This window comes from Cenococcum geophilum, assembly GCF_001692895.1.
Source record: "Cenococcum geophilum 1.58 unplaced genomic scaffold K441scaffold_13, whole genome shotgun sequence".
Lineage (NCBI taxonomy): Eukaryota > Fungi > Ascomycota > Dothideomycetes > Gloniales > Gloniaceae > Cenococcum > Cenococcum geophilum.
In genome coordinates this window covers 2,455,606-2,477,288 of record NW_027137571.1, presented here as the reverse complement: position 1 = coordinate 2,477,288, position 21,683 = coordinate 2,455,606, and the positions used below count along the sequence as shown (strand labels likewise).

Below are 21,683 nucleotides of genomic sequence, written 5' to 3'. Positions count from 1 at the left end.
GCCCTAAATGCTGACAGCATAATTAACATAAGCGTCTAACGGCCTCACTAAACACATAACAGAACGCAAGCGTATTAATTATACTGTGTTTTACGATTATGAATGATACATTAGAATTTCCTGTTGGCCGAGGTGAAATTAAATGTAGCCAGGTAGCCCACGGCATACAGAGAAGCTCGTACGGTAATCCTCCAACGCCTTAATGGTACTGCTATTGGAGGTCGTAAGATGATCTTGGTCTTTTTCTATATACTGTATTTCCTTTTAGATCTGATGCACTCCGTTACCCCTCCCCTCCCCTTCTCGAACTCGACTACCTAAGGTACTTAGGTATTCGGAATAATAACTCTCTTTCACTAGGAATTAAAGTCAACTTAGTAATGTATATTTTAACAAACTCAATAGCGCTTCGGTACGGCTCGTACATTGTTATAGCTGGTCTCCATGTTGAAATCCGCCGGGGCGGCCGGAAGTGGCGGTGGTCAGCACATGGTATTCCCCAATTTTTTGAGGGAAGTCATATTGAGAGCTTGCCGGGCGAACTTCAGACCAGAGGACGGAGACTTGGAGCCCAGGAATTTGGTCAATAGGGATCTCGGTATTTTCCATCTGCGGAAATATCAGCTTCTATCTAAATTGTATCATACTGATTGAACTTACGCTTCTCACTCTCCAGCGTAATTGGTCCTTCAAATACGGACCTACTACTTCTTCGTTCAGACTTCCTAGCTCTCCACTTGCCAGCTTTGCCTCGAGAGCAGCCGTCAGAGGAATAGCACCGTTTGCTCGGATATCATTGCCTGACCGGCCAACAGTTGTAGCTGAGAAGATGCCGTTTAGGCCCACGAAGCTTGGATCGCTGGACCAGCTAGCCGGGCTTGTGGTAGGATTGTCTCCTAGAAACACGAAGATGGAGAATGAGCCATCCTTGCAAAATTTCTGCGCTTTAATATTGGTGATATATTCACGGCCCGATGAGTAAGATGGAGCTCCAGCAATAGTCCGTGGATACACACGCGAAGGTTCTGCCGTGGAGAGGCGGTCCCGCGCCTCACGATCAGATCTCCCGTAAAGGCCACTGACGTGCTGACGTTTCTGCTGAGAGGCGCTGGGACCATACAGAGTATTAATAGCAGCAATTAAGGCTGCGGTATCATTCCCGTTCTGAATCTCAGGGTAAGTGTAGCCGAACGTGTCCGTAGAACGGACTAGATTAGACGTCCAGAAGTCGCCGTTTTCATTCATATGGAAGGGCGTAAGAGCTTAGGTCGATTAAATTAGAGATTGAGTTGACCTCAGGAAACACCTAGAAGCTTACGAGAAGATACATCCTCCACGCTCCCCGCTGGAATTGTGAAAGTAGCATAATTTTGCGCCATCGGCTCCACATAGCTGTTGGGGTACAATGACTGCCATATCGCGAAACACCGATCAATCATGCTGCATATACGTTAATCGTGCAGTTTGGAAGATGGAGAGAACCGTACGCATGATGTAACCAGAATATCGGATCAAAAGCGGCGTAAGGGACTTGGGACATATGACCACCACTGCCCACAGTAGTGTGGACAGTATCATGGACGGCTTCCAGGCTATCATCAATACTAGCATCGCTACTCATATCGAAGTAGTCCGTCTCCATCGTGAATATGTGATAGAGTCGGGACTGTAGATTTGCCCGGATCTGGTCCATCTGATTCGCGACCAAATCGTTTCGACTTGCGGCATTAGCCTGTTGGGTACTTGGATCGCGGACTGTACCGGGCCAAACAGAGAATTGAGGTTCGCTCTGGGGCCTATTAGCGTTTGCTCTGATGACCGATGTGATAGGCGATTGAACCACTAGCGCCTAGAACTTACATTGTCGTGTAAATCATTGTAGACGAGAGGGTGAAACCGGTAGGAATAAAGTGGGTTGCTGATGGTGTTGGTACCATTAGGCATGATCACCTGGATAGTAGGACGTTGCAGACTGCTCGGCATCACGTCTTGTCCGGCTGGCGGAACCATAGCCCAATCCCAGTATGGCATACGCAAAGTGGACAAGGCATTCGTATACTGATCTTTAAGTGATCCTGCAGGGAATTCAGCGACGGCTTGACGACAATTGATGTAGAGGATTTCCTATATTGCATAAGTTGAGCCTAGTTTAGATTCATTAAGAAGGTTCTAACCTCAAAAAGGGCAAGATATGGCCTGTGCCAAGGAGGGAAAAGATTTGAATCATGGGTGCAATAACCCCCACTGCCACCATTTGCTTGTTGAACGCCATCCCATTTAATGAAGGGTCTTCCGTGAATACCTGAGGAACAACATAAATTAGCAGTTGCAGAACGTCTAGGCTGTTAGTAATAGATCTTCCAATGGGTCGGACGCGAGGATGATTGGATCAACTCTTTGTATTCTTGCCGTAGCCAAGCTAACACCACTAACTTCCTTCGCATTATAAGATCGGAGAGATCACAATCTGTAGTAATGGTAGAATGAATAATTATTCTCACCAGCAATTTGATAGTACGAAAGCGGGTCAGTCTGGTTCATCTGCTGAAACCGAATTAATCCAAGGAGGTAGACATTCCACTGATCTGCATTCTGCTCTAGTTGGCGGATTTCGAGACGTGGATGTATACTAGCGCCAGCCACGCCAGCCGCGCCTAATACTGAGAAGTATGGTCCACCATTACCAGCTGTTTGCGGTGTCCTTTTAGTATACAAGTCTTCAGCAACGTGTTTGCCCTGTTGAGCATGGACTGGGCTGCCACAGACTCTTGGGAGAATAAAGTATGAGGCAAATAGGAGTGAGACGATATTCATGAGAACCTCGGCTGGCATAATTGAGATTCCTTGCAGAAGACAGGGAGCACGCGAGCTCGTGTGGCTATAGGTTGGCAAAGGGTTTTGTCTCAATGTCTCCAGGCACAAGTCTGTGTCTGATCGAGATATAACGAGTGACAAGAGGATGAGGCAATCCAAGAACCTGGTTCAATAGAATGTTTCCATACTGTTCGAAGGGAACGTGGAGAAGAAGAGACACAAGGCTGAGGTAAGTCTAAAATATAGGTAACGAGAGAATACAAACAATATAGCTCACTGCGGCGGCAGACAAAGTGGAAGGAAGAGAGGAAGATGCATACCTAGCCAGGAACAGACCAGTCCCGTCGGATGCCCCTCCGCATGCTAACTTTAGCTCTCTACCCGTTCCATCGGTTTTCTGGGTAATCGCTCATCGCGGCTTTTTGGTCAAAGCTAAACGTGCATAAAGCAAGGCTGATCTGGAGTGGTCGTTGCCACTCAATCTGTATTCGCGTCCAACCGCTGAAGTTCTCCTGAGCCAACGCATGCCGGCTCGTAAATTTAGACCAATTTTACTTAGACCGTTGAAGCCATTCAGAGGCATTCAGACGAGCGGTAGACGCCAGGCCGATGTGATCGCGATGGAAATGGAAGCCTGTCTTGATACAATGAGCGCCGGCCTGAAAGACAGGCAGGCTCCCTCTGGCGTGGTAAAGGGACCGTTTTCCAACCATGGTTGGGCGTTGACAGCGCGGTTTGTGCAACAAGCGCCATTCTCAGATTTTCGCTAGCACGGATGAGAAAGTTGGCTCCATAACAGCGTCACCCCGAGTTATCGTTGAAATATCCATATGAGAATAAATCAATCTCAAAGATTCATTCATTTAGATTCATATTATTCAGATCATCTGGGTCAGCAGTTGAATGAAAACTCATTAGCACAATATCAACATGCCCCTTGAGCTCTCTATACTGGCGTTTGATAAATTGTCACACAACAGCATCCACGTCTACTTCGATTCTTTCGGTTTCCGGTATCGCAGATAAACGGCCATGCTTTGGGGTTACAGGACGTTACATCAACCAGCATTGAACGGCATAGAGATGTAACCCTGCGTCTTTCGTAGTCAAATCTGTTACCGGAAACCATTGGTTTGGAGAAACAATAAATGCGACGAACTGTTGTGGTTCCGATAGACTCCGTCTGTGGGTGTCACCTGGCTAATAAACCCAAATTCTAATTATACTAAATACCGCTGGTGTATAAAAGCACAACCGATATAAACTTTCAACTACGCTACCTCAGGTTTCGCACAAGGAACCACCTCCTCCTATGGTAAGATAACGGAATGTTGGGTTTAGATCCTAGCACACGCAGTGTTTTTTTAGCATCGCCCATAGGTTGCCAAGAGAGCGTCCAATCACCCGCAAGGATATAACGCAAGGATAACGAAACCGTGGCTCTTCTGCCAGCTTATCCCTGTGGCTTGCTTCACCACGAGAGAACTTTATTAACCACAAGCAGCATGTCAAACATACAAAATGTCATAGATCGAGTACAGACCCGAGAGATACAGAAGCAATTCCAACCGCCCCCGAAGGAATAAAATCCGTAAGATGTACTCTTAAAGTTACAACCTAGTCATCCCTAAGTACGCTATCAGCACCTTTGGTGAATCTCCTAAACTCCAAGGCTAGATAATATGTCGTAACGAAGAACCCAAAAAAGACAATAGGTGCTAGGGGGACAACGTCCCAGCACTTCAAGCGCAAATCTAGGACAGAACTCTAGTATCTTGTGAGACGTTGCCCATGCAGAACGATGTGCCGGTGCTGCTGCAAGCGTCACGACACGTCCATGGCCACTCGTATGACAAAGCAATGATGCTTTATTGAGATGCTCACGCATTCTCTCCATCGTCTGTCTCACCGTGATGTGTCTCAGTGCCGTGGAAAGCATCCCCAAATGCTGAGTTGTCCAGGTCCAGGCCCAGGTCGTCTCCTTCAGCAGTATAATCTGCCAGTGCATCTCCGGCAGTATCCAGATTGTCGAAGCTTTCGAACTCTGCTGTGTCGAACATGCCAGGAGTAGCTCCAGAGTCCACGTTACTCGCTGGCGCTGCATCTGGATCAGTTGGCTCTGCTAAGGACTCTGCACTAGCGGCTTTCGAAAGCTGTGCGCCGCTAATGTGCTCTTGGCCATCGTCAGTCTCATTGACCATAACCCAGTCTCCCTCACCGCCCTTGTCTTCTGTGTTAGATATGCTGGCCATGTCCACATCAAGATCCATAAGGTCATGAGCTCCACTTGAGCCCTCAAGATTGCCTTGCTCTTGATATGAGCTATTTTGCGAAGGATCTATGGCTCCGGTACCTGGAGTTCCAGTAATGGAATGAACCTGGCTTTCTGGTTGTGATACTTGAGGAACAGAAAGGTTCGCGGCTGGTGTGGTAGTTAAACCGTATTGATCTAGTAAACTGGCAGCTGTGTTGTCAGCGTCCATAGCGCTCTCATCCAAAAACCCGTTGAGGCCTCCGTTATCCGTGTGTGCGCTGGATGGACCGGTGCCATTGCCGTTTACCTGCTGTGTCTGCTGAGACTGCTCTTCAATATAACCACCTTTGTCCACGCAAACTACATTTTTCTTTGAGCCGATCACCACGCCGAGTGACTCTTCAACCTCATGGACGATATCATCGACTTTTTCGTCAGAGCTTGGCGTGCCGCTCCGGGTTCTGTCCTCATCTACAGTACCATCAAGAAGATGAGATGTGTCGGTACTGTCGCTTGAACCTCGCGCTGCTTCTCTCAACCGTCGTTCAGCTTGAATGTATGTTTTGCTGCGCTTTAAGTCGGCCAATTTCTTGGTATGCTTGAGCCTCATTTTCTCAAGCTCGGCTTCTCCTTTTCCCACGTAATCTGCAACCCGTTTCTCAAAGTCTTTCAGTTGTTCGGGCTCTAGCTTGTGATAACTCTTAGGTGTTGATGATTTATTGCCTGGAACAGACTCCGCACTAGGCGTATCCAGGAGACCGTCTGTAAGGGGTGCTAACTCTCCCATTAGACCTAATCCCAAGTCAACTGGTAGTATCTGGCCCGCAGCATACGGCGAAGAGAATATCTCTTCCATCCATTCATGATGTTGTGTATACCTCATCGCGCTGATTTCTCGAGGTGTGAGATGGTCAAGAAGATCTCCAAGGGCGGTGTTTTCCTCATCTTCGATGCTGGTATCGGCGCCTACCGCTGCTGGTGGTACTCCGACATGGGCAGACCCAGGCATTTGAGTTGGTGGAATCTGACGTTGACGTTTTGCAGGGGATGGTCCCACTCCAGGAACTTGGCTTTGTTGGTAGTATTGAGGTGGTCTAACGAGCCCACCCATTTGTTGCATTGGGTTGAAAACTGGCCTTTGCTGGCCTTGAACAGCAGGCATGGGACCACCACCAGAGAACTTTATTTCTGGCCAATTACCTCGATCGCGGAGCATGAATTCTTTTCGAAGTAACTGTCCTTGCTTCTCGAGATAACTTCGCTCTTGCATAATCCTTTGGACTTCTTGAGGTACTTGGATCTGATTCGCTGGATACCTGTTGTTCGGCTCCGCCTGTGCGTAGTGAACTATCCAAAGGGAGGGATCATGCTGCATGTTTGCGCCGGGTGCTTTAGATATTATACGGTAACGGTGCCGAGAGTGCACAGCAATTTGTTCAAAGCCGAAACGGTATCCACTCCTATGGACGAGGATTTCTAGTGTCTATATGTTGTCAACGCTAGCCCTGAAATTGTGTAAGAATTCACTTACGTAGCCTTTTATTTCGATTGTGTATGTAGCCTCTGGATCGGCCCAAATATATCCATCACTCGCAAACCTAGATTGCATCACGGGCGGCTGCCAGGTGAGTAGCACTGTCCCATCTTGGGGAGGTGCTTGAAAATACATCCAAGCTACGGAGGCGGCATCATTGACGATTTTGGGAGCGTTGAGGAGGTAGTCAAATGCGGTCGGCGGTTGTAGTGTGGCTAGATGGGGAAATCGATATGAAGATACCAAATGGACATGCGGTAACTATCTAGATTAGCTTTCTTCAGCTTTGAAAATTGGCTTGCATGCTGTAACACTCACGACGAACTGCGGGACTAGAGCCGCTGGGGATTCTTGAACGTTCATGCTGACAATTTTGCGACATGCGCTCGCTTCACAGGCTCCAAAGATTCCTGCGACAGTAATGCCCTAATCCACAATGAGAGGGTAGATTGGGCGCGGGAGCTTTGATGGATTGGCGTTTCTGATCGCGTTTGGATCGCTAGGTCGCGAAGGCCGCAAGGCTCGGGGAAATAGTAATTCCAGGGTTTGGAGATTTCATGGGTGCAGCACAAATGTAGTTAGTCAGCTTGCGGACCGATTGAAAATCCGCACCAACGGAATCACGTCTGAGCCTGCTGAGGTAAGGCTCAGAGTTGAGCGACTGAACAAACGACTTGATAGAAATCCTGTATAATCCAAGATTTATACATGCCTCAACAGAGACAAGGGAATATATTGTATCAGATAAATAACTGTTTAGTCTTCCATAAACGCCTATCCATGCACCACTTCCACAGAGACAGATCTGCTTAGCTGGAATTACTCAGTCAGGAGCCCATCTGCAAAAGTTATAGAAAAAAAACTCTCCCGGACCAAAGTTTGCTTTGGGACCGTAGCGACACAAATATGCCCAACCATCTGTAATACGCCTTTCGAACTCTGCGGAACTAACGAAGCTTACGCTTAACCCAACATCCTGACTCCGCCCTTGTCCTTCTTCTGCTTCTTTTGCACACCAGCTCCAGTAATGAGCCCACCTCCACCACCTCCTCTACCATTCTTGCCGTGCTTCTTCTTGTCCGTTGGAACCACAGCCTTAATCTCAGTCGTGCTCCGCTTAATCGATACAGGGTGGCTACCAATATACTTGCCCTGCATTTCTTTCGCTGCATTGAAAAAGTCCTCAGAACTTGCGAAACTAACGAAACCGTACCCTTTGCTTTTGGTTGTTCGCTTGTCCCTCACAACACGAGCCTTCGTGACTGATGGATACTTGGCAAAAGCTTTGAGGAGAGATTCGTCAGTGACTTCTCCAGCTAAATTGCCAATGAATAATCGAGGTTCTGATTCATTCCATTCAAGCAGACTGGGATCTTGCCATGATTTCCCACCTCCGCTGCGCACCACAGTCTTCTGTTTTCCATCCGCGCCTGCCACAATAGAAGCGACGCCAGTATCGGAGTCAACGGCTGAGTTCATGTCAATGGAATTAATTGGAGTTGAAGAGTTCGGGCGTCCTCCTAAGGGGATGGCATTTGCGCCCCCCGCAGACGCCGCACCTTCCCCTCGCCCACTCCTACTGAATGACTTCCCACCTGAGCTATCGTCTTTGCCCGCATAAGCGCTCTGCCATTGTGCGATCTGTGCCTCGATCTCAGGATCGTATACACCGTCTTTTCCGGCTCCGCGGCCGCGGCCGAGGGCACTGTTTGGATCCTGTCCGGGGACTGGAAATGGATTTAAGATTTGGGGTGGCGTGGGTTGGGCGTAGGTTTCACTACTTTGCTGCTGATAGTATGAGGGCTGCTGCTGGTAAGGATTTGATTGATACCCACCACCATTGTAGTTGGCCTGAGGGGCTGTAAAACCTGTTGGTGGTGCAGGAGCAGCAGACACAGTGGGAGAATGAGATCTCCAATTTTGATTTCCTCCTCCTACAGTACGCGGTTTGAACGCGGTGAAGGCGCTAGACGCCCCGGATGCCTTGCTTTCATTATTAGGATATCCTCTTGTGCCTGGAGCGCCGGCGCTAAACTTGGCAGTAGGGAGAGGATGCGCAGGCGGCGGTGGACGAGCGGGGAGAGATGGATGAGGCTGCGGCGTTGATGAAGAGCTGGGTTGATTCTTGAGACCTGGAGGCGGCGGATAGGCCATGATGAACCTCTGCGCAAAACTCCCAAGTGCGTGATAACTTACGTGCCCTCAACCGCGATCGCTGATTCGACGCGCCACCCAAGTGAAGCAACTGTGACTCAAGGAACTGATTAAAAAGGAGTAATAATGCCGCAAACACGGTTGCCGCAAGCCGTTGATGCTATGCAAACGGCTGACAATACCGCTGACGGAGCGTGGGTGCTGCTGGCCGGCTCTTCGGGCTTTGATTTGGGCTGTTAGGCGTTCTGTCGGCCCGGCTTGCTGGATTATAACTTGTACGGCGGGGTATTCGTGCCGGGTGCGCAAACATGAGGGGACAAGAAGTAGTTTGTGTTTTCCGCGGGCGGAAAAGCGGAAGTATTGGTCTCTGCGGCGCATACGTCTGCTCCCCGACGTTCGAGGGCAGAAGCAATGGGCGCGGCGCCCGCTGCTTTCACTCTTTTCCCCGTGGGGCCCATGAAAGGCTCTGGGAGGCTTTGTAGGGATTAGCCCAGCCGTTCCCCTCCATTCATTGATGCACTTCATGCCCCACCCTCCATCCACGCTACCAACACGAACAAACTCCAAACTCTTCCGGTCGCAAGCCAGAAAAAGACTTATCTACTTGCTCTCCCCAACTTCTTCCGCCAATTTCATCCATCATACACCACAAAATCCTCAATCTCACCAGTCTTGAAGATCGGCCTGCCCCACTACTACTCTCCCACCCCGCAGCTCATTCAACCTTCTAACAATTGATACCATGGCCGAAGAACCCGTGGGAGATTTCGGCCTCATCGGCCTCGCCGTACGTTTTCCCTTGCCATTCAAGCTCTGCAATGTGAATAGACACTGATGCAAGCTGCATAGGTTATGGGCCAGAATTTGATCCTCAATGCGTAAGCAGCGCTCCCCCCCCTCCCCGGCCTATCCGTCCTCAATAAGCAAAACTAATCCAATTCAGTGCGGATCACGGCTTCACAGTATGTACCTTCCAGGCTCACGAGAACATTAGGCCTTTACTAAATAATTAAAACGGTCGTGGCTTTCAACAGAACGTAAGTGCTCTTTCAGCCCAAGACTTGAGATAGAGTTGCTGACGGAGGCGGCAGGGTAGAAAAGGTTGACCGGTTCCTGGGAGATGGTGCGTCAAGAGTGGTAAATGATGTGGTAGCTAAACATAATCTAACAAAACTATAGAGGCTAAAGGCAAATCCATCGTCGGCGCTCACTCGATCGAAGAGTTCGTCCAGAAGCTTAAGAAACCCCGAAGGATGATGATGCTCGTCATGGCTGGCAAGCCAGTTGACGACTTCATCGAGCTACTCCTCACCAAGGGTGGCGTCGAGAAGGGTGATATCATCATCGATGGCGGTAACTCTCACTTTCCTGATACCAACCGCCGAACAAAATACCTAGCATCCAAGGGTATCCGCTTTGTCGGTTCCGGTGTTTCCGGTGGAGAAGAAGGCGCTCGATACGGACCAAGTATCATGCCAGGAGGAAAGTGTGTATTGCAGTCTGCCTCGAAAGCTATGAAATGTTGACTGACCGGAATTGCAGCGAGGAGGCATGGCCATATATCAAGGACGTTCTCCAGAGTGTAAGCTAAATGCCATCTACCTAGTGACAAAAGAAGTTTCTAATAATCCTAGATCTCCGCAAAATCCGATGGTGAGGCTTGCTGTCAATGGGTTGGTGATGAAGGTGCCGGTCACTACGTCAAGATGGTTCACAATGGTATCGAATATGGTGATATGCAGTTGATCTGCGAGGTATGATTACAGAAATAGGGTCAAATGTTGGAATTCTCACATTTGGCGCAGGCCTACGACATTATGAAACGCGGCCTAGGTATGAAGGACAAGGAGGTCGGAGATGTTTTCGCAAAATGGAACAAAGGTGTCCTCGACTCCTTCCTCATCGAAATTACTCGCGACATCATGTATAAGACCGACGACAAAGACGGAGTTCCGATTGTTGAGAAGATCCTCGACTCCGCTGGACAGAAGGGTACTGGAAAATGGACCGCCATCAACGCCTTGGATCTCGGCATGCCAGTCACTCTGATCGGAGAGGCTGTCTTTGCTCGATGCCTGAGTTCACTCAAGGCTGAGCGTGGACGTGGTGCGAACGTCCTCCAAGGACCCACTCCAAGCTTCTCTGGCGACAAAGAGAAGTTTCTAGAAAACCTAGAACAAGCTCTCTATGCCTCGAAGATCATCTCGTATGCTCAAGGTTTCATGCTGATTCAAAACGTAAGATATATTGCATCATATGCAAAGACAACAATTGGCTGACAATTGGAACAGGCCGCAAAGGAATACAAGTGGAAGCTTAACAAGCCCGAGATTGCACTGATGTGGCGTGGCGGTTGCATTATCCGCTCCGTCTTCCTTAAGGATATCACCAAGGCGTAAGCAAGGCCAGATGGCTCCCTCGGACAGTAGTACTAACGTTGACACTATTGCAGTTATCGCAGCAATCCCGACTTAGAGAACCTTCTGTTTGATGATTTCTTTAATAAGGCTATCCACAAGGTAATAACTTATAAGTCTTCACTCTGAGACACTAGTGGAACTAAATGATTCGGTAGGCGCAACCTGGCTGGAGAGACGTCGTTTCTAAGGGCGCTCTTTGGGGCATTCCCACACCAGCTTTCAGTACCGCCCTGAGCTTCTACGATGGTTACCGCTCCAAGGACTTGCCAGCAAATCTATTGCAGGCGCAAAGAGATTACTTCGGTGCTCACACTTTCAGGTAAGCATGGTAGAAGAGATTCAGAAGCTTCAGTGCTAACCAAAAACAGAGTCAAGCCTGAATTCGCAAACGCGGATTATCCAGAAGGCAAGAACATCCACGTGAACTGGACCGGGAGAGGAGGAAATGTCTCGGCTTCCACTTACACGGCATAAGGAAGGTATTAGTATCGCGCCAGTGGGGTGCAGAATAGGCGGCAGCACGCATCAACTCACGGTAGCTAGGGTATGCCGAAGATTTGTAGTTCCCCATTAAAATAAGCATACATGAGTCAAGCAAATTGCAGTAATGACAGAATGCTTTAACATCTCTAGGGGACTGAAGAAACATGAGTGACATGAACAAATTGAATTCGGCTCGCCCAAAAATCCTCTTCATTTTTGCGGCTCGAGTATCGACGGGCATTGGAAAGCGCAAGAATGGAACTAGGGAGGGGTGTATAATTTGCTAAATCAGGTAAAGATCTGTTTGAGATGGCGTTGCAATTTCTGTGGGCCGCAGTAAAGAGGCTGAAATCAGTTGGGTTGGCGCTTCGCATCCTGGCCTTGTCCGAAGCGATCCCGCAACCACCACCGAAACTTGAGCTCAAGTGACAACGTGTGAGCTCTGGGCTCTTAGTTCACCTCTCCCCTCTCCGCCTTCTGTTTCCTGTTCATTTTGCGCCTCTCTTCTTCCTTTTCTTGTCGCTCCTTTGCCCTAATTTCTTTGCTTGCATGTGTCCTCAGCGAACGGCCTGAGGGAATACTGGCGAGCATTGGTGAGCACAGGTGCAGAACAAGGTCGAACAGGTCTGCACAGGACAGGCTAAAGTAGAGCGAAACATGGCTGACAGCAAGCGCAATTCCACTGCTGGAAAGATTGCGACGCCAAAGGTTGTCCCAAACAAGGATGTGATTGACTCGGATTCCATCTTGTACAAGGCAGTTGGTGCGCGGTAGGTTGACGCTATACGACCCGCGTGAAAAGGTGTCGGGTTAATATGATATGATTATAGGGTGAAAGTGTCCTGCGCACCTCACAATAATGTCCTTGAAGGAATCCTCTTTACAACTTGTAACATTACGAACGCCATAGCTATCAACACGGCAACTCCTCCACCGAATCCTTCATCTGCCCTCGCAAACCAGCCGGGGGATTATCACATTATCCCCTTTGCCCATATCCTCAACATTGAGCTTTTGAGCGCCGGCGAGAGGGTTCCAGACTCAGGGCCTGGATTTGATGGCGCTCTCCCTAGCATCTCCAAAGTTGACCTGGAGGCTGTGAAGGCAAGAGAGGAAGCCACAATCCGTAAAATAAAGGAAAAAGACGCCATGAAGGGCCGTGGTGTATCAAAGGAAGCGCAAGAGATTTTCGACGCGCTGGCACGAACGTATGTTCGGTATATGTGGTCTTCATACAATGATTACGCTAACGTTCTTTCTATCTAACAGACTGCCTACTCGTTGGCACGATACCTCGATTATCGTGAACGACGCCGTCATTATCTCTAAACCGTACACGCTTGAAGACTGCCGAGCGCCCGTAGACAATCAGAAGAGCCTACCCCACGTAAGGAAGATTCTTGAGAATTTTTTTGCACGCAAGAAGAACCCACAAGGCGCCAATAGACCTGTTGTCGCAACCCCCATAGCGCCGCGGAAGGGTGGATGAGAGGGGAAGGGTGTGGAGGACAGGAAAGACATATCAAGCGGCTACGAGTAATAGAGAGCCGAGGCAAGGTCTAAGAGTGAAATTCTCCGGAGGCATTTTTTAGCGCATACTGGTTCGTCCAGTGTGGTCTTGGCTGTACTTAAACTTATCGTGCAGACTCCAGCGGCCATGGAAGGTCCGAGACTGATTTTCCAGAACTTTAATACCACTGGATGTCTCACGATTAGAGCCATTGATCCTGAACTTTGAGCCGCCAGTATGTTGAGGTTTACAGATATACGTGAAGTTTCTCCCCTCCTACAAGCTCTTTTCTTCTTTCTTTTTCTCCTTTTCTTCCTCTTGTTCTCCTTTTTCCTTTCTTCCTTCTTGTTCTTTTTCTTCTAATTTTCCTTCCCCTTCTCCCGCTATCTTATTCGTTTTCTTATCCACATCCTGCATTTTATAATACATCATAGCGCCCTCAATTACCATCAAGAATAAGTTCTTCGGCGGCTACTGCGCCCGCTCAAGATCATGCTTGGACATTGGACGTCCATATTCGCACTCGCACGTCTGACCCAACTAACGCCCAAAAGGCTTACAGGCCGTGTAGCCGGACGCGTGCCAGACGATACAGGCATGCTTAGCATCGGCGACGCCCTTTCCGACAATGATGTTGCCTTTGTAAGGTAGGTTGGGCATTAATTGTTGTGGTTAACGAGAAGGGGGAGCAGGGTAGATCTCCCCTTATGTGTAGTGCACTACGGTTGGTTGCGTTGGTGGTGGTTGGATGGTCAAAATGGGACCTTGGCGGCGGTATGAAGAGGGTTGGGGAAGCATATTCAGAGGGGTACGCTGGATTCTGGGGGTACGCGATGGGAAGGGCGTTGGAAAGACTGGCGAGCGGGAGTGCACTAAGGGCGGTGGTAAGAATGTGCATTTTGCAAATATTCTTTGCCTTTCGGTCTGACTTAAATACCCCGGGGCGTATAAACTGTGGAGGTCAAACGCGTCAGATTCTCTGGTTTTCCTGAAGCCTTTATGAAGGCTGGGTTTAATGGGTAAGTGCATACAGATTTCGATGTTTTTTGAAGGCGTACTAGAGTAGTTGCTAGAATATTCGGCGATCTATTATTACTAGTGGTCCTGATAGTTGCTGAAGGTATTTTAATACCATCGTCAAGACGAGGAAGATAATACCAGGGGCTACCAATACGAACCTTCAAGGGATATAGTATGCGCTAAATTTTCCCTATTTAACTCTAATTCCGCTAGGATATGTTAAAGTTATCGCGCCGATCCAAATTTGAGTTCTACGTAAGAGATTAAGAGCTACCGAACTAGTGACACAGACCGAATTTTAGCGCACTTTCACAGCCTCTACAGTGCCAAGATTAGTATTATTCTTTCAGTACTGTAGTTGCGATATTCCTATTTTGGTAATCGTGTCAGATTACCAGTGCGGCTTTTGGTCCTGGAACCTGGTGAGGATGTGTTGGTACTAGACGATGGTAGATGTCTAGGTTAAGAGTCTGAGCTATGTGTAACATAAGCACGCAAAGGTTTGAAGGGAGTGCCGATATCTAGAGAATTAGGACGAGTGTAGTGTCTGGTGGGTCAGAGGAGCGGGTTACATGCATGACTGTGGTGTACCAGAGAGAGTCGTGTATGTGATAATTACTGCTCTATCTGTTTTATTGGCCTTAAGCGGATTGTACACCTGACTATTATTTAGCAATATACATTGTATATGGATTTGGGCAAGAACCTTTGAAGCCAAATCATAGGACCGATACTGTGGTTCGCTTAGAAGCTGCAGTTACAAAGGTTAATGTTCGCAGGATCAAGGACAAAGGAGACAGTTACGTGTCACACACGAGAACCTCATACATGAATGGGCCTTGCCAAAAGAATAATATTCGGCTTTATATTGAGGCGTACCTGTGAAAATAGGTATAGTGAATCGCCATTGAGTTCAAACTCAGGGTAAGCAAAAGTAAACCAGATCAGTCCGTCTATGCTCTATAAGTGACCGAGGGTATTCCATTCCGTGTGCAAATCCCGGGAACCATTCTATAACGTTTGCAAATTCTCGTAAACGTGGGTCTCGTTTCAAGTAAACCGTTTTGGAAAAGCATTGTCGATGAGTGCTGTTGAAATCGCTATTTCGCGAAGACGAACTCTTTTCCGTCCATACAGCTCCATAACTCCTCCACGACTTCTTTCTGGCCACTTGGGGCACCTCTAACTGCCAGGTACAATCGTCCTTCGAGGCTTGGGTCCCAGTCACCAGGGTTGGCCGATGCAACAAGGCCACCTGCCTCTTCCAGGATGGTCCAGCCGGCGCAGACGTCCCATATCCAGCAGCCACCCTCCCAGAATAAGTCCATCTGCCCGGCAGCGACATAGCAGAAATCTAGGGCCGCAGAGCCAGACGAGCGGATAGAGTGACACATAGCACCACCAACAGATTTAGCAGACAAGAGCTTCCGTGTCGTGTTGGTTCGAAGGTCCCAATTAGGCCCGCTACGCTCGCTACCCCATTCTACGGCCACGAGGCATCCGTTGAGACCGGTGAGTGGATCTGGATTTTGACGAATGGGGAGCCGATGGACGGTGCCATTTGGTTTTTGAAGATAGGCACCCTGGCCCTTGATGGCGGTGTAGAGCTCCCGGCGGAACGGATTGAACACAACGCCGACAACCGGCCTCTTTCCAACTGTAAGTGCGAGGGAGATTGCGGTGTTAGGGAAACTGTGGATGAAGTTGAGAGTCCCGTCTATCGGATCACAAACGAAAGTTGGTGCATCGCTCAGCTTTTGGCCGACTTTGAAGGATTCCTCTCCGAGAAACTCGAAGTCCGGGTAGGCAGTATTGAGACAAGCCTTCACCATTGCTTCGACAGCCTTATCGGTCGCTGTAACACGGTCACTTGAGTTCTTCTTGGTTTCAGAAGTGTCGACAGATGGGTCTGCGTTTAGCATCATCTCGCCGGCAGCCTGTGCGACCGATATCAGGGTATCTCGAATCTCAACTAGGTTTAGCTCCCCGATAAGGCACTCGACAAGGGCTTTGTCGAGATCCCGGAGGCTTGAGATAGAAGATGCTAGACTTGATGTGGCTGGTGTGCCTGCACTGCTAAAATCTGACATGGCGGGAGTTGTAGCGACCGAGGACATAACCGATAGCGCCATTCTGTATAGTCTTGGGGGATTAAACAAAGTGGTTATTGGCATTTGCTAAGGCTGCTGCCGACAGTAAAAGGTAAGTCTGGGCTGGTGAGCCAAATTTAGGGAAGAAGGACTCTTATGTTGGTGGACCCAAGTGAAACGGACAGGGGTCAGCAGAAGGTGAATGGAGCAGAAATTGTTGAACGACACAGCAGGAAACTGAGAACCAAGATGAATGTTAGAGGCAAAGAAACAACCCTTGAGGGGCTAGGCCCTTTTAAAGGAAATCCACAGCTCCGTTAGTCGACAGTGGTCGCGCAGCGTAGTGAGGTTATGCACAGCGCAACAGGGCGAATCTTGGAACCGGCAGGACTCGCGCATATGGCTACTGGGCTTTTCAGCAGGGCTCCCTTACCTTGATATGTGCTGTGGCAGTTCGTGAACAAAGATGAGCTAGCTGGACGCCGATTCTTTATGCCCGTGAAAGAGTTTAAAAGGCGCAGATTGCTAGCTGGCTTGGAATGTCACCCCCGGAACCTCGGTAATCAACCGCAGTGACTTATCAGGGCCACGAGTCAACGGCCAGGAGCCAGAGCACATGGAAGCTCGATGGAGGAGCCTTAGGCGGAGGAGCAGAAAAGTTCGTGATTCGGCTGCAGTCGACGCGCTGCTCACAAAAAGCTTGTGTAACTCGCTCACCCAAACTCTGCTCCTAAACCTCCTATCCAGGGCTCCAGTTCTGAATGAGCACGTATCCCTACGACACTTGCAGTAGAGATATTGGCTACTCCGATTAATTCCGAGGATAACCAGCTCGGCGTTGATAGCACCTTGAGTCATTCTTGTTGAACTCGGTCCCGCCAGTGAGGAGAGCGGATCGTCGGTGTGGACTGTTGATATCTGCGGTATCCAGTACCAAAAATCCCTCCTGAAGAACGGCGACATCAAAGGGACATCATCCAGGATAGTGGAGAGATTGTCGTATTACGATACGCCTCTAGCATATCACCCTAGGATCACAAGCTGCGACAGATCCCATTTGAGCACGGTATGACTCCCGCGCGATGCCATTGGAATGTGTCCAACATCTTCAGGGCTGTCAGTTACGAGAAACTATTACTGGCCGTTCTTCGCCTACACGTGGCGTAGAAAAACAACTATCGTAAGCTTGGCTCCTCCTAAATGCTCCAACTTCATCGTGGTATAATGGAGTTTGGCAGAAAACGGCGAGTTTCCACGGATGCCAGAAAACAACTATATGCTAAAGGACGTACACGTAACAATCATCTCCAGGCAGACGGCCTTATGCTCATGCCCGTCTATTTTCACGTGTTTCTCAACTGTATTAGCCCAATGAAACCCCACCACATTCAGCAACAAAATTGCGGCGAGGTGATGAGCATTTCGCAACCATCCGGATTCCCGCTGCTCACATTTCATCCGATGAACTCTAGGGACGAAATTAGCCATGGCAAAGCAGAACGGCATGCGAGACAGCTTACCGCCCGAATAACCAGACGCACCCTCTTTCAGATCACACCATTGAACTGCCACCCCCAGACACAATCCCCTCTTTTCAGCATTCTTCCACCGGAACTTCGGAATCAAATATTCGAATTGGCGGTTTCTCAATTTGAAGACCGTACGAAGCCGTTTCCAGAGAATGCTTTTTGGTATCGTCCGGATCACTATTATGAGCTTCGCACAGAAACGTCGCTACTGCGGACTTGCCGGCTCATCTACTACGAGACTAGCGTAATCCCTATGCGGAGTGCCACTCATCATTTTTATTATAATCGCGGGCCAAAAGACCTGCCGGTTGATAATTATCTTCATCATCTTGCGCGTAAAGAACAAGATAATATATACCATCTGCATTTCTTCGCGAGCGTAGCTAGCTGGGACTTTGAGTATCTTCGGAAACTCCTGTATCTCCCTTTCAAGAAAGTTACGTTGTCTTTACGCCACAGCGACTGGCTCGGCTGGAAAAGCGACGCTAAGCTCTGGCTCGGTAATATAAACCACGAGTTGCTTCTTCCTCATTCTTGCCAGGAATTTATCCTGGAGCTCGAGACGCTCCAACAAAAGAAGCATCAACTGGACGAGATTGTCCAGCGTGCTGTAACCTGGGAGTTCCAGGCGGATGATGGAGCAATGTTCATTTGCGAAACTGATCGACTTGTGACATCATCTTGGACAGGACGTTCTGATCTTAATGATATTCATTGGGAGGTTCATGGTCCTGAACCATCCATTAGCTATCATATTGTCAAACTTAGATGGCGACCGGGCAAACTGGTTGTTACGGACAATCCGGAGCAGTTGAGTAGGTCTTGATCAATGCTGATATTTGAAACAGCCTTTGTGTTGATGTTCCTGGCAGGAAACAAATTGCGTGCGAGATTTGGAATCTTTAAGGGATGAGTGTGTCAAGTGGGACACAAGAGGTTCCATGTCGGAGGAGTATGGAGTGTCTTGTACCAACTACATGTAGGAAATGCGACATATAGGGTACCAATAAAACCACGGCACGTCATCCGGAACACATAAAAATTCATAAAGCAGCCGATCCCATTGCGGCACCTTAATCTCAGAAATGTCCTAACTCCATTTATTAATGCAGTTTTTGCGAGTTTCCACGAATTCCCCATGGCGGGCTTGGACGTGATAGGGCCAAGCTTACTCATCTTCTCCACCTACCTGCCATTGAAGACCGGAAGGGGAATACACCTCATCAAAAGCATATCAGTTTACGTGTGAATCCATACGGGGAGCAATCCATACGGACAGAGCCATTAAGGACAAGAAACCTTAAACAACTCATTTCCACCCTAGCACTCGGGTTCTCTAGAATCTATTACTGATTATGTATCTTTGCATGTGAAGCTTATAGATTGCCTCGAAAACTGTATTCGAGCGTTTATCAAATTCATCTAGCAACGCTAGAAATTCCGAGCTTTCTTTTCTACATAAATACGTTCATTGTTGTAAAGTAGGTTTTCAGCTCATATCACATACTTTGGATTACAATCAATTTCTTCGAGAAGCTATCCTTCAAGGAGCTGGAGGTTGGTGGGTATGTACTTAGCTCACTCATTATTCTTCTCTTTTTCCACAGTATCCAGAATTCTCTTCGTAATCCTGTCCCTCTCTCCTAAGTCAACAACCCCATACTGCTCTTTCGCCTGTCGAAAAATGCTCTCTTCCCATACTTCACCCACGTTCACTTTCCCAGTGTCATCCCAGCATTTCTGTACTGTTCCTCCAATATTTTTGAAGAAGCCCTCAAGTCCTCCCGCCCCACCACCTGCATGGTAGCTCTTAAATGGCCCCGCAATGGCCCATCGCGGTCCCATGCTTGTTTCCACGACCCTATCGAGTTCTTCTACGTTCACAACCCCCTCATTTACTAAATGGATACTTTCGCGAAGAAGCGCAAAGGCCAGCCTATTCGCTACAAATCCCGTCATCTCCTTCAGAAGAAGAATGGGGACGCGCCCTCTTGTGCGCCAAAATTCTTGCGTCCGTGTTAAGACATCAGCGGATGTCTGTGGGGATGGTACGAGCTCTAGTAATGGCATCATGTGCGGTGGATTGTACGGATGAACCTTGTATTGCTTGTGAATGGGCGCTTGAAGGTGATATGCTTATGAGCTTACGCACGACTAGCAAGCGTGTCTTATCCTGCATGTCCGCTGTCTGCTGTGAAGCGGGAATGCCTGAGGTGCTGCTCCATAACAATGTATCCTGAGGAGCATGCTTTTCTACTTCCGCCCAAATGCTCTTCTTAAACGGTAGATTCTCTGAGCCACTCTCTTGGATTATAGAGGCATTACGAACAGCATCGGGAAGCGAGTTGCTCAAGGTGACATGGGAGATTGGGGCATCTGGGAAGAACTTAGGCAGAGTAGAGCGAACGTATTCTTCGAGGTCAGGCCTAGTGTCAAGGATTGTCAGCTGAGATGGTGAGGAGAGGTGTGAGAGGTGGAACGCAGCGAAAGAGAGGCCAATCGTGCCTGCGCCGATTAGCGTAATGCGGATGTCGTTTCCTTGGTGGCCCATATTGCAATAAGCGCAGGGGTTGTGGTTTGGAGCTTGATGTTCGGCAAGTTTGCCGAAAGCTTCGATTCCGAACCTCGATTTCGTCGGAGCTTTCCCCGCAGGACGATTACCGAAGAAATGAGCTACGCATTAAAGACCGTTCAAGCCAGATTCCTGATGGCAACGCCTGGGTCAATGGAGCTTGTAGCTGCATCAGCGAAAGAATCAGGCATTCTAAAGCAAAACGTCTTTCTTCTCGACGGCGAGCTTCCTGGATATATCACTATTCAAGATCTAATAAGAATTAGGAAGAGCTATGGAGAATCGGGTCAAGTTCCAGCGTTCAAACTTTCACCTAAAAAAAGAATAAAGATATGTACGGATTCTTGAGTTTCAGTTCGGGAACGACTAGTTAAAGGCTATATGTGCATCAGCAATTCCTAGATTCTGGGGATATAGCTGACGAGAATTGTAAGTTATGATTATTCACCAAAATGTAATAGCACAATGTCTGCCAATGCAACAAATCTCCAACAGAACACAAGAACGCTCTGGCAGTCCTTCCGTTATTCCATAGAAAGCATCGTTCCACTCCCCATTTCCCTTAAAGTCATACTAACAATCTACAGTAACTGGCCTCATCCACGGCTTACACCTTCCCATTCTACTCAACGCCAAAGTGATAATGCTTCCTGCGTTCACAATGCCCTCCATGCTTTCTACAATCGTTGAATACCAACTCTCTGAGCTGCTCCTCGTCCCACCTATCTTAATTCGGCCCGTACGAGACGGAGCCACTGTCTCGAAATATGACCTCCACCACTTGAAGCGTTTCTCCTCCGGCGCAGCGCCGCTCTCAGAAGAGATCATCCAGCTACTACAGCAGAAATTCCCGGGGACAGGCTTGAAGCGAGGCTATGGTATGACAGAATCATGCAGTTGCATCACAGCGCACCCGCCGGATAAATACGATTACAAGTACGCGCACAGCGGGGGCGCCACCGTCGCCAACACCGAGGTCAGGATTATCAAGATGGGACAGGAGTTAGCGTGACCCTAGCTTAACCAATTAAACAGCTGTGTTCGTTGGCAGTAAGGCAGGCGTTCTGCCGTACACTTGAGGTTCGCATAAAGCTTCAAATATACTCCACAAACTTATCCAGCAGCTTGCCAGTCTAAAACAGCTAAATATTTGATAGGGATCGCCAGAATCGATGTAGTGTGGAGGTTTTAGGGTGTCATAGGTGTTTTCATTGCGGACAGGCAGAGGTTAAGTAAGGTGGTGGTTTAGGCGCAGGTGGTGGTTTTTTCTTCATTCAACGAAGTACATAGAGGGGGGACACTG

The 21,683-nt window shown here is 48.6% G+C and overlaps 10 protein-coding genes across 10 annotated transcripts; 3 read left to right on the top strand and 7 right to left on the bottom strand.

Moving 5' to 3' along the window:
- Nucleotides 1–429: 429 nt before the first annotated feature.
- K441DRAFT_686061 (Di-copper centre-containing protein) lies at nt 430–2,832 on the bottom strand (the record flags this gene model as incomplete). Its single annotated transcript, XM_067651951.1, has 8 exons — nt 430–609; nt 661–1,262; nt 1,319–1,440; nt 1,488–1,789; nt 1,861–2,124; nt 2,175–2,302; nt 2,502–2,654; nt 2,685–2,832. 8 exons carry the CDS (start codon nt 2,830–2,832, stop codon nt 430–432), a joined length of 1,899 nt encoding a protein of 632 aa, XP_067506094.1.
- Nucleotides 2,833–4,694: 1,862 nt separating this feature from the next.
- On the bottom strand, nt 4,695–6,965 carry K441DRAFT_675988 (DUF1750-domain-containing protein; the record flags this gene model as incomplete). Its single annotated transcript, XM_067650902.1, has 3 exons — nt 4,695–6,551; nt 6,600–6,863; nt 6,921–6,965. The coding sequence occupies 3 exons, from the start codon at nt 6,963–6,965 to the stop codon at nt 4,695–4,697; spliced, it is 2,166 nt and encodes a 721-aa protein (XP_067506093.1).
- A 693-nt stretch (nt 6,966–7,658) lies between these two features.
- K441DRAFT_415676 (uncharacterized protein) lies at nt 7,659–8,306 on the bottom strand (the record flags this gene model as incomplete). Its single annotated transcript, XM_067641523.1, has 2 exons — nt 7,659–8,071; nt 8,162–8,306. Coding segments are annotated over 2 exons (558 nt in total), but the record flags the coding sequence as incomplete, so codon positions are not given.
- A 16-nt stretch (nt 8,307–8,322) lies between these two features.
- On the bottom strand, nt 8,323–9,109 carry K441DRAFT_657292 (uncharacterized protein). Its single transcript, XM_067648156.1, has 2 exons — nt 8,438–9,109; nt 8,323–8,387 (listed from the first exon to the last, which is right to left on the bottom strand). The coding sequence occupies exons 1-2, from the start codon at nt 8,754–8,756 to the stop codon at nt 8,380–8,382; spliced, it is 327 nt and encodes a 108-aa protein (XP_067506091.1). The 5' UTR covers nt 8,757–9,109; the 3' UTR covers nt 8,323–8,379.
- On the bottom strand, nt 8,592–9,543 carry K441DRAFT_50544 (uncharacterized protein). Its single transcript, XM_067642045.1, has 2 exons — nt 8,799–9,543; nt 8,592–8,734 (listed from the first exon to the last, which is right to left on the bottom strand). The coding sequence occupies exon 1, from the start codon at nt 9,279–9,281 to the stop codon at nt 8,805–8,807; it is 477 nt and encodes a 158-aa protein (XP_067506090.1). The 5' UTR covers nt 9,282–9,543; the 3' UTR covers nt 8,592–8,734; nt 8,799–8,804.
- Nucleotides 9,374–11,700, top strand: K441DRAFT_657291 (6-phosphogluconate dehydrogenase-like protein). The gene is made up of 13 exons (XM_067648155.1): nt 9,374–9,543; nt 9,606–9,634; nt 9,700–9,718; nt 9,774–9,793; nt 9,848–9,879; nt 9,936–10,242; nt 10,299–10,338; nt 10,391–10,510; nt 10,562–10,993; nt 11,048–11,151; nt 11,209–11,275; nt 11,332–11,495; nt 11,545–11,700. The coding sequence occupies exons 1-13, from the start codon at nt 9,499–9,501 to the stop codon at nt 11,648–11,650; spliced, it is 1,485 nt and encodes a 494-aa protein (XP_067506089.1). The 5' UTR covers nt 9,374–9,498; the 3' UTR covers nt 11,651–11,700.
- A 616-nt stretch (nt 11,701–12,316) lies between these two features.
- On the top strand, nt 12,317–13,148 carry K441DRAFT_552134 (uncharacterized protein; the record flags this gene model as incomplete). Its single annotated transcript, XM_067643130.1, has 3 exons — nt 12,317–12,429; nt 12,490–12,867; nt 12,929–13,148. 3 exons carry the CDS (start codon nt 12,317–12,319, stop codon nt 13,146–13,148), a joined length of 711 nt encoding a protein of 236 aa, XP_067506088.1.
- A 1,231-nt stretch (nt 13,149–14,379) lies between these two features.
- Nucleotides 14,380–16,114, bottom strand: K441DRAFT_686056 (inositol monophosphatase; the record flags this gene model as incomplete). Its single annotated transcript, XM_067651950.1, has 2 exons — nt 14,380–14,398; nt 15,309–16,114. The coding sequence occupies 2 exons, from the start codon at nt 16,112–16,114 to the stop codon at nt 14,380–14,382; spliced, it is 825 nt and encodes a 274-aa protein (XP_067506087.1).
- Nucleotides 16,115–17,207: 1,093 nt separating this feature from the next.
- Nucleotides 17,208–18,737, top strand: K441DRAFT_657285 (uncharacterized protein). The gene is made up of 2 exons (XM_067648154.1): nt 17,208–18,623; nt 18,681–18,737. The coding sequence occupies exons 1-2, from the start codon at nt 17,504–17,506 to the stop codon at nt 18,719–18,721; spliced, it is 1,161 nt and encodes a 386-aa protein (XP_067506086.1). The 5' UTR covers nt 17,208–17,503; the 3' UTR covers nt 18,722–18,737.
- Nucleotides 18,738–19,386: 649 nt separating this feature from the next.
- K441DRAFT_607808 (uncharacterized protein) lies at nt 19,387–20,366 on the bottom strand (the record flags this gene model as incomplete). The annotated part of the gene is made up of 2 exons (XM_067645452.1): nt 19,961–20,366; nt 19,387–19,905 (listed from the first exon to the last, which is right to left on the bottom strand). Exons 1-2 carry the CDS (start codon nt 20,357–20,359, stop codon nt 19,387–19,389), a joined length of 918 nt encoding a protein of 305 aa, XP_067506085.1. The 5' UTR covers nt 20,360–20,366.
- Between the last annotated feature and the right edge of the window lie 1,317 nt (nt 20,367–21,683).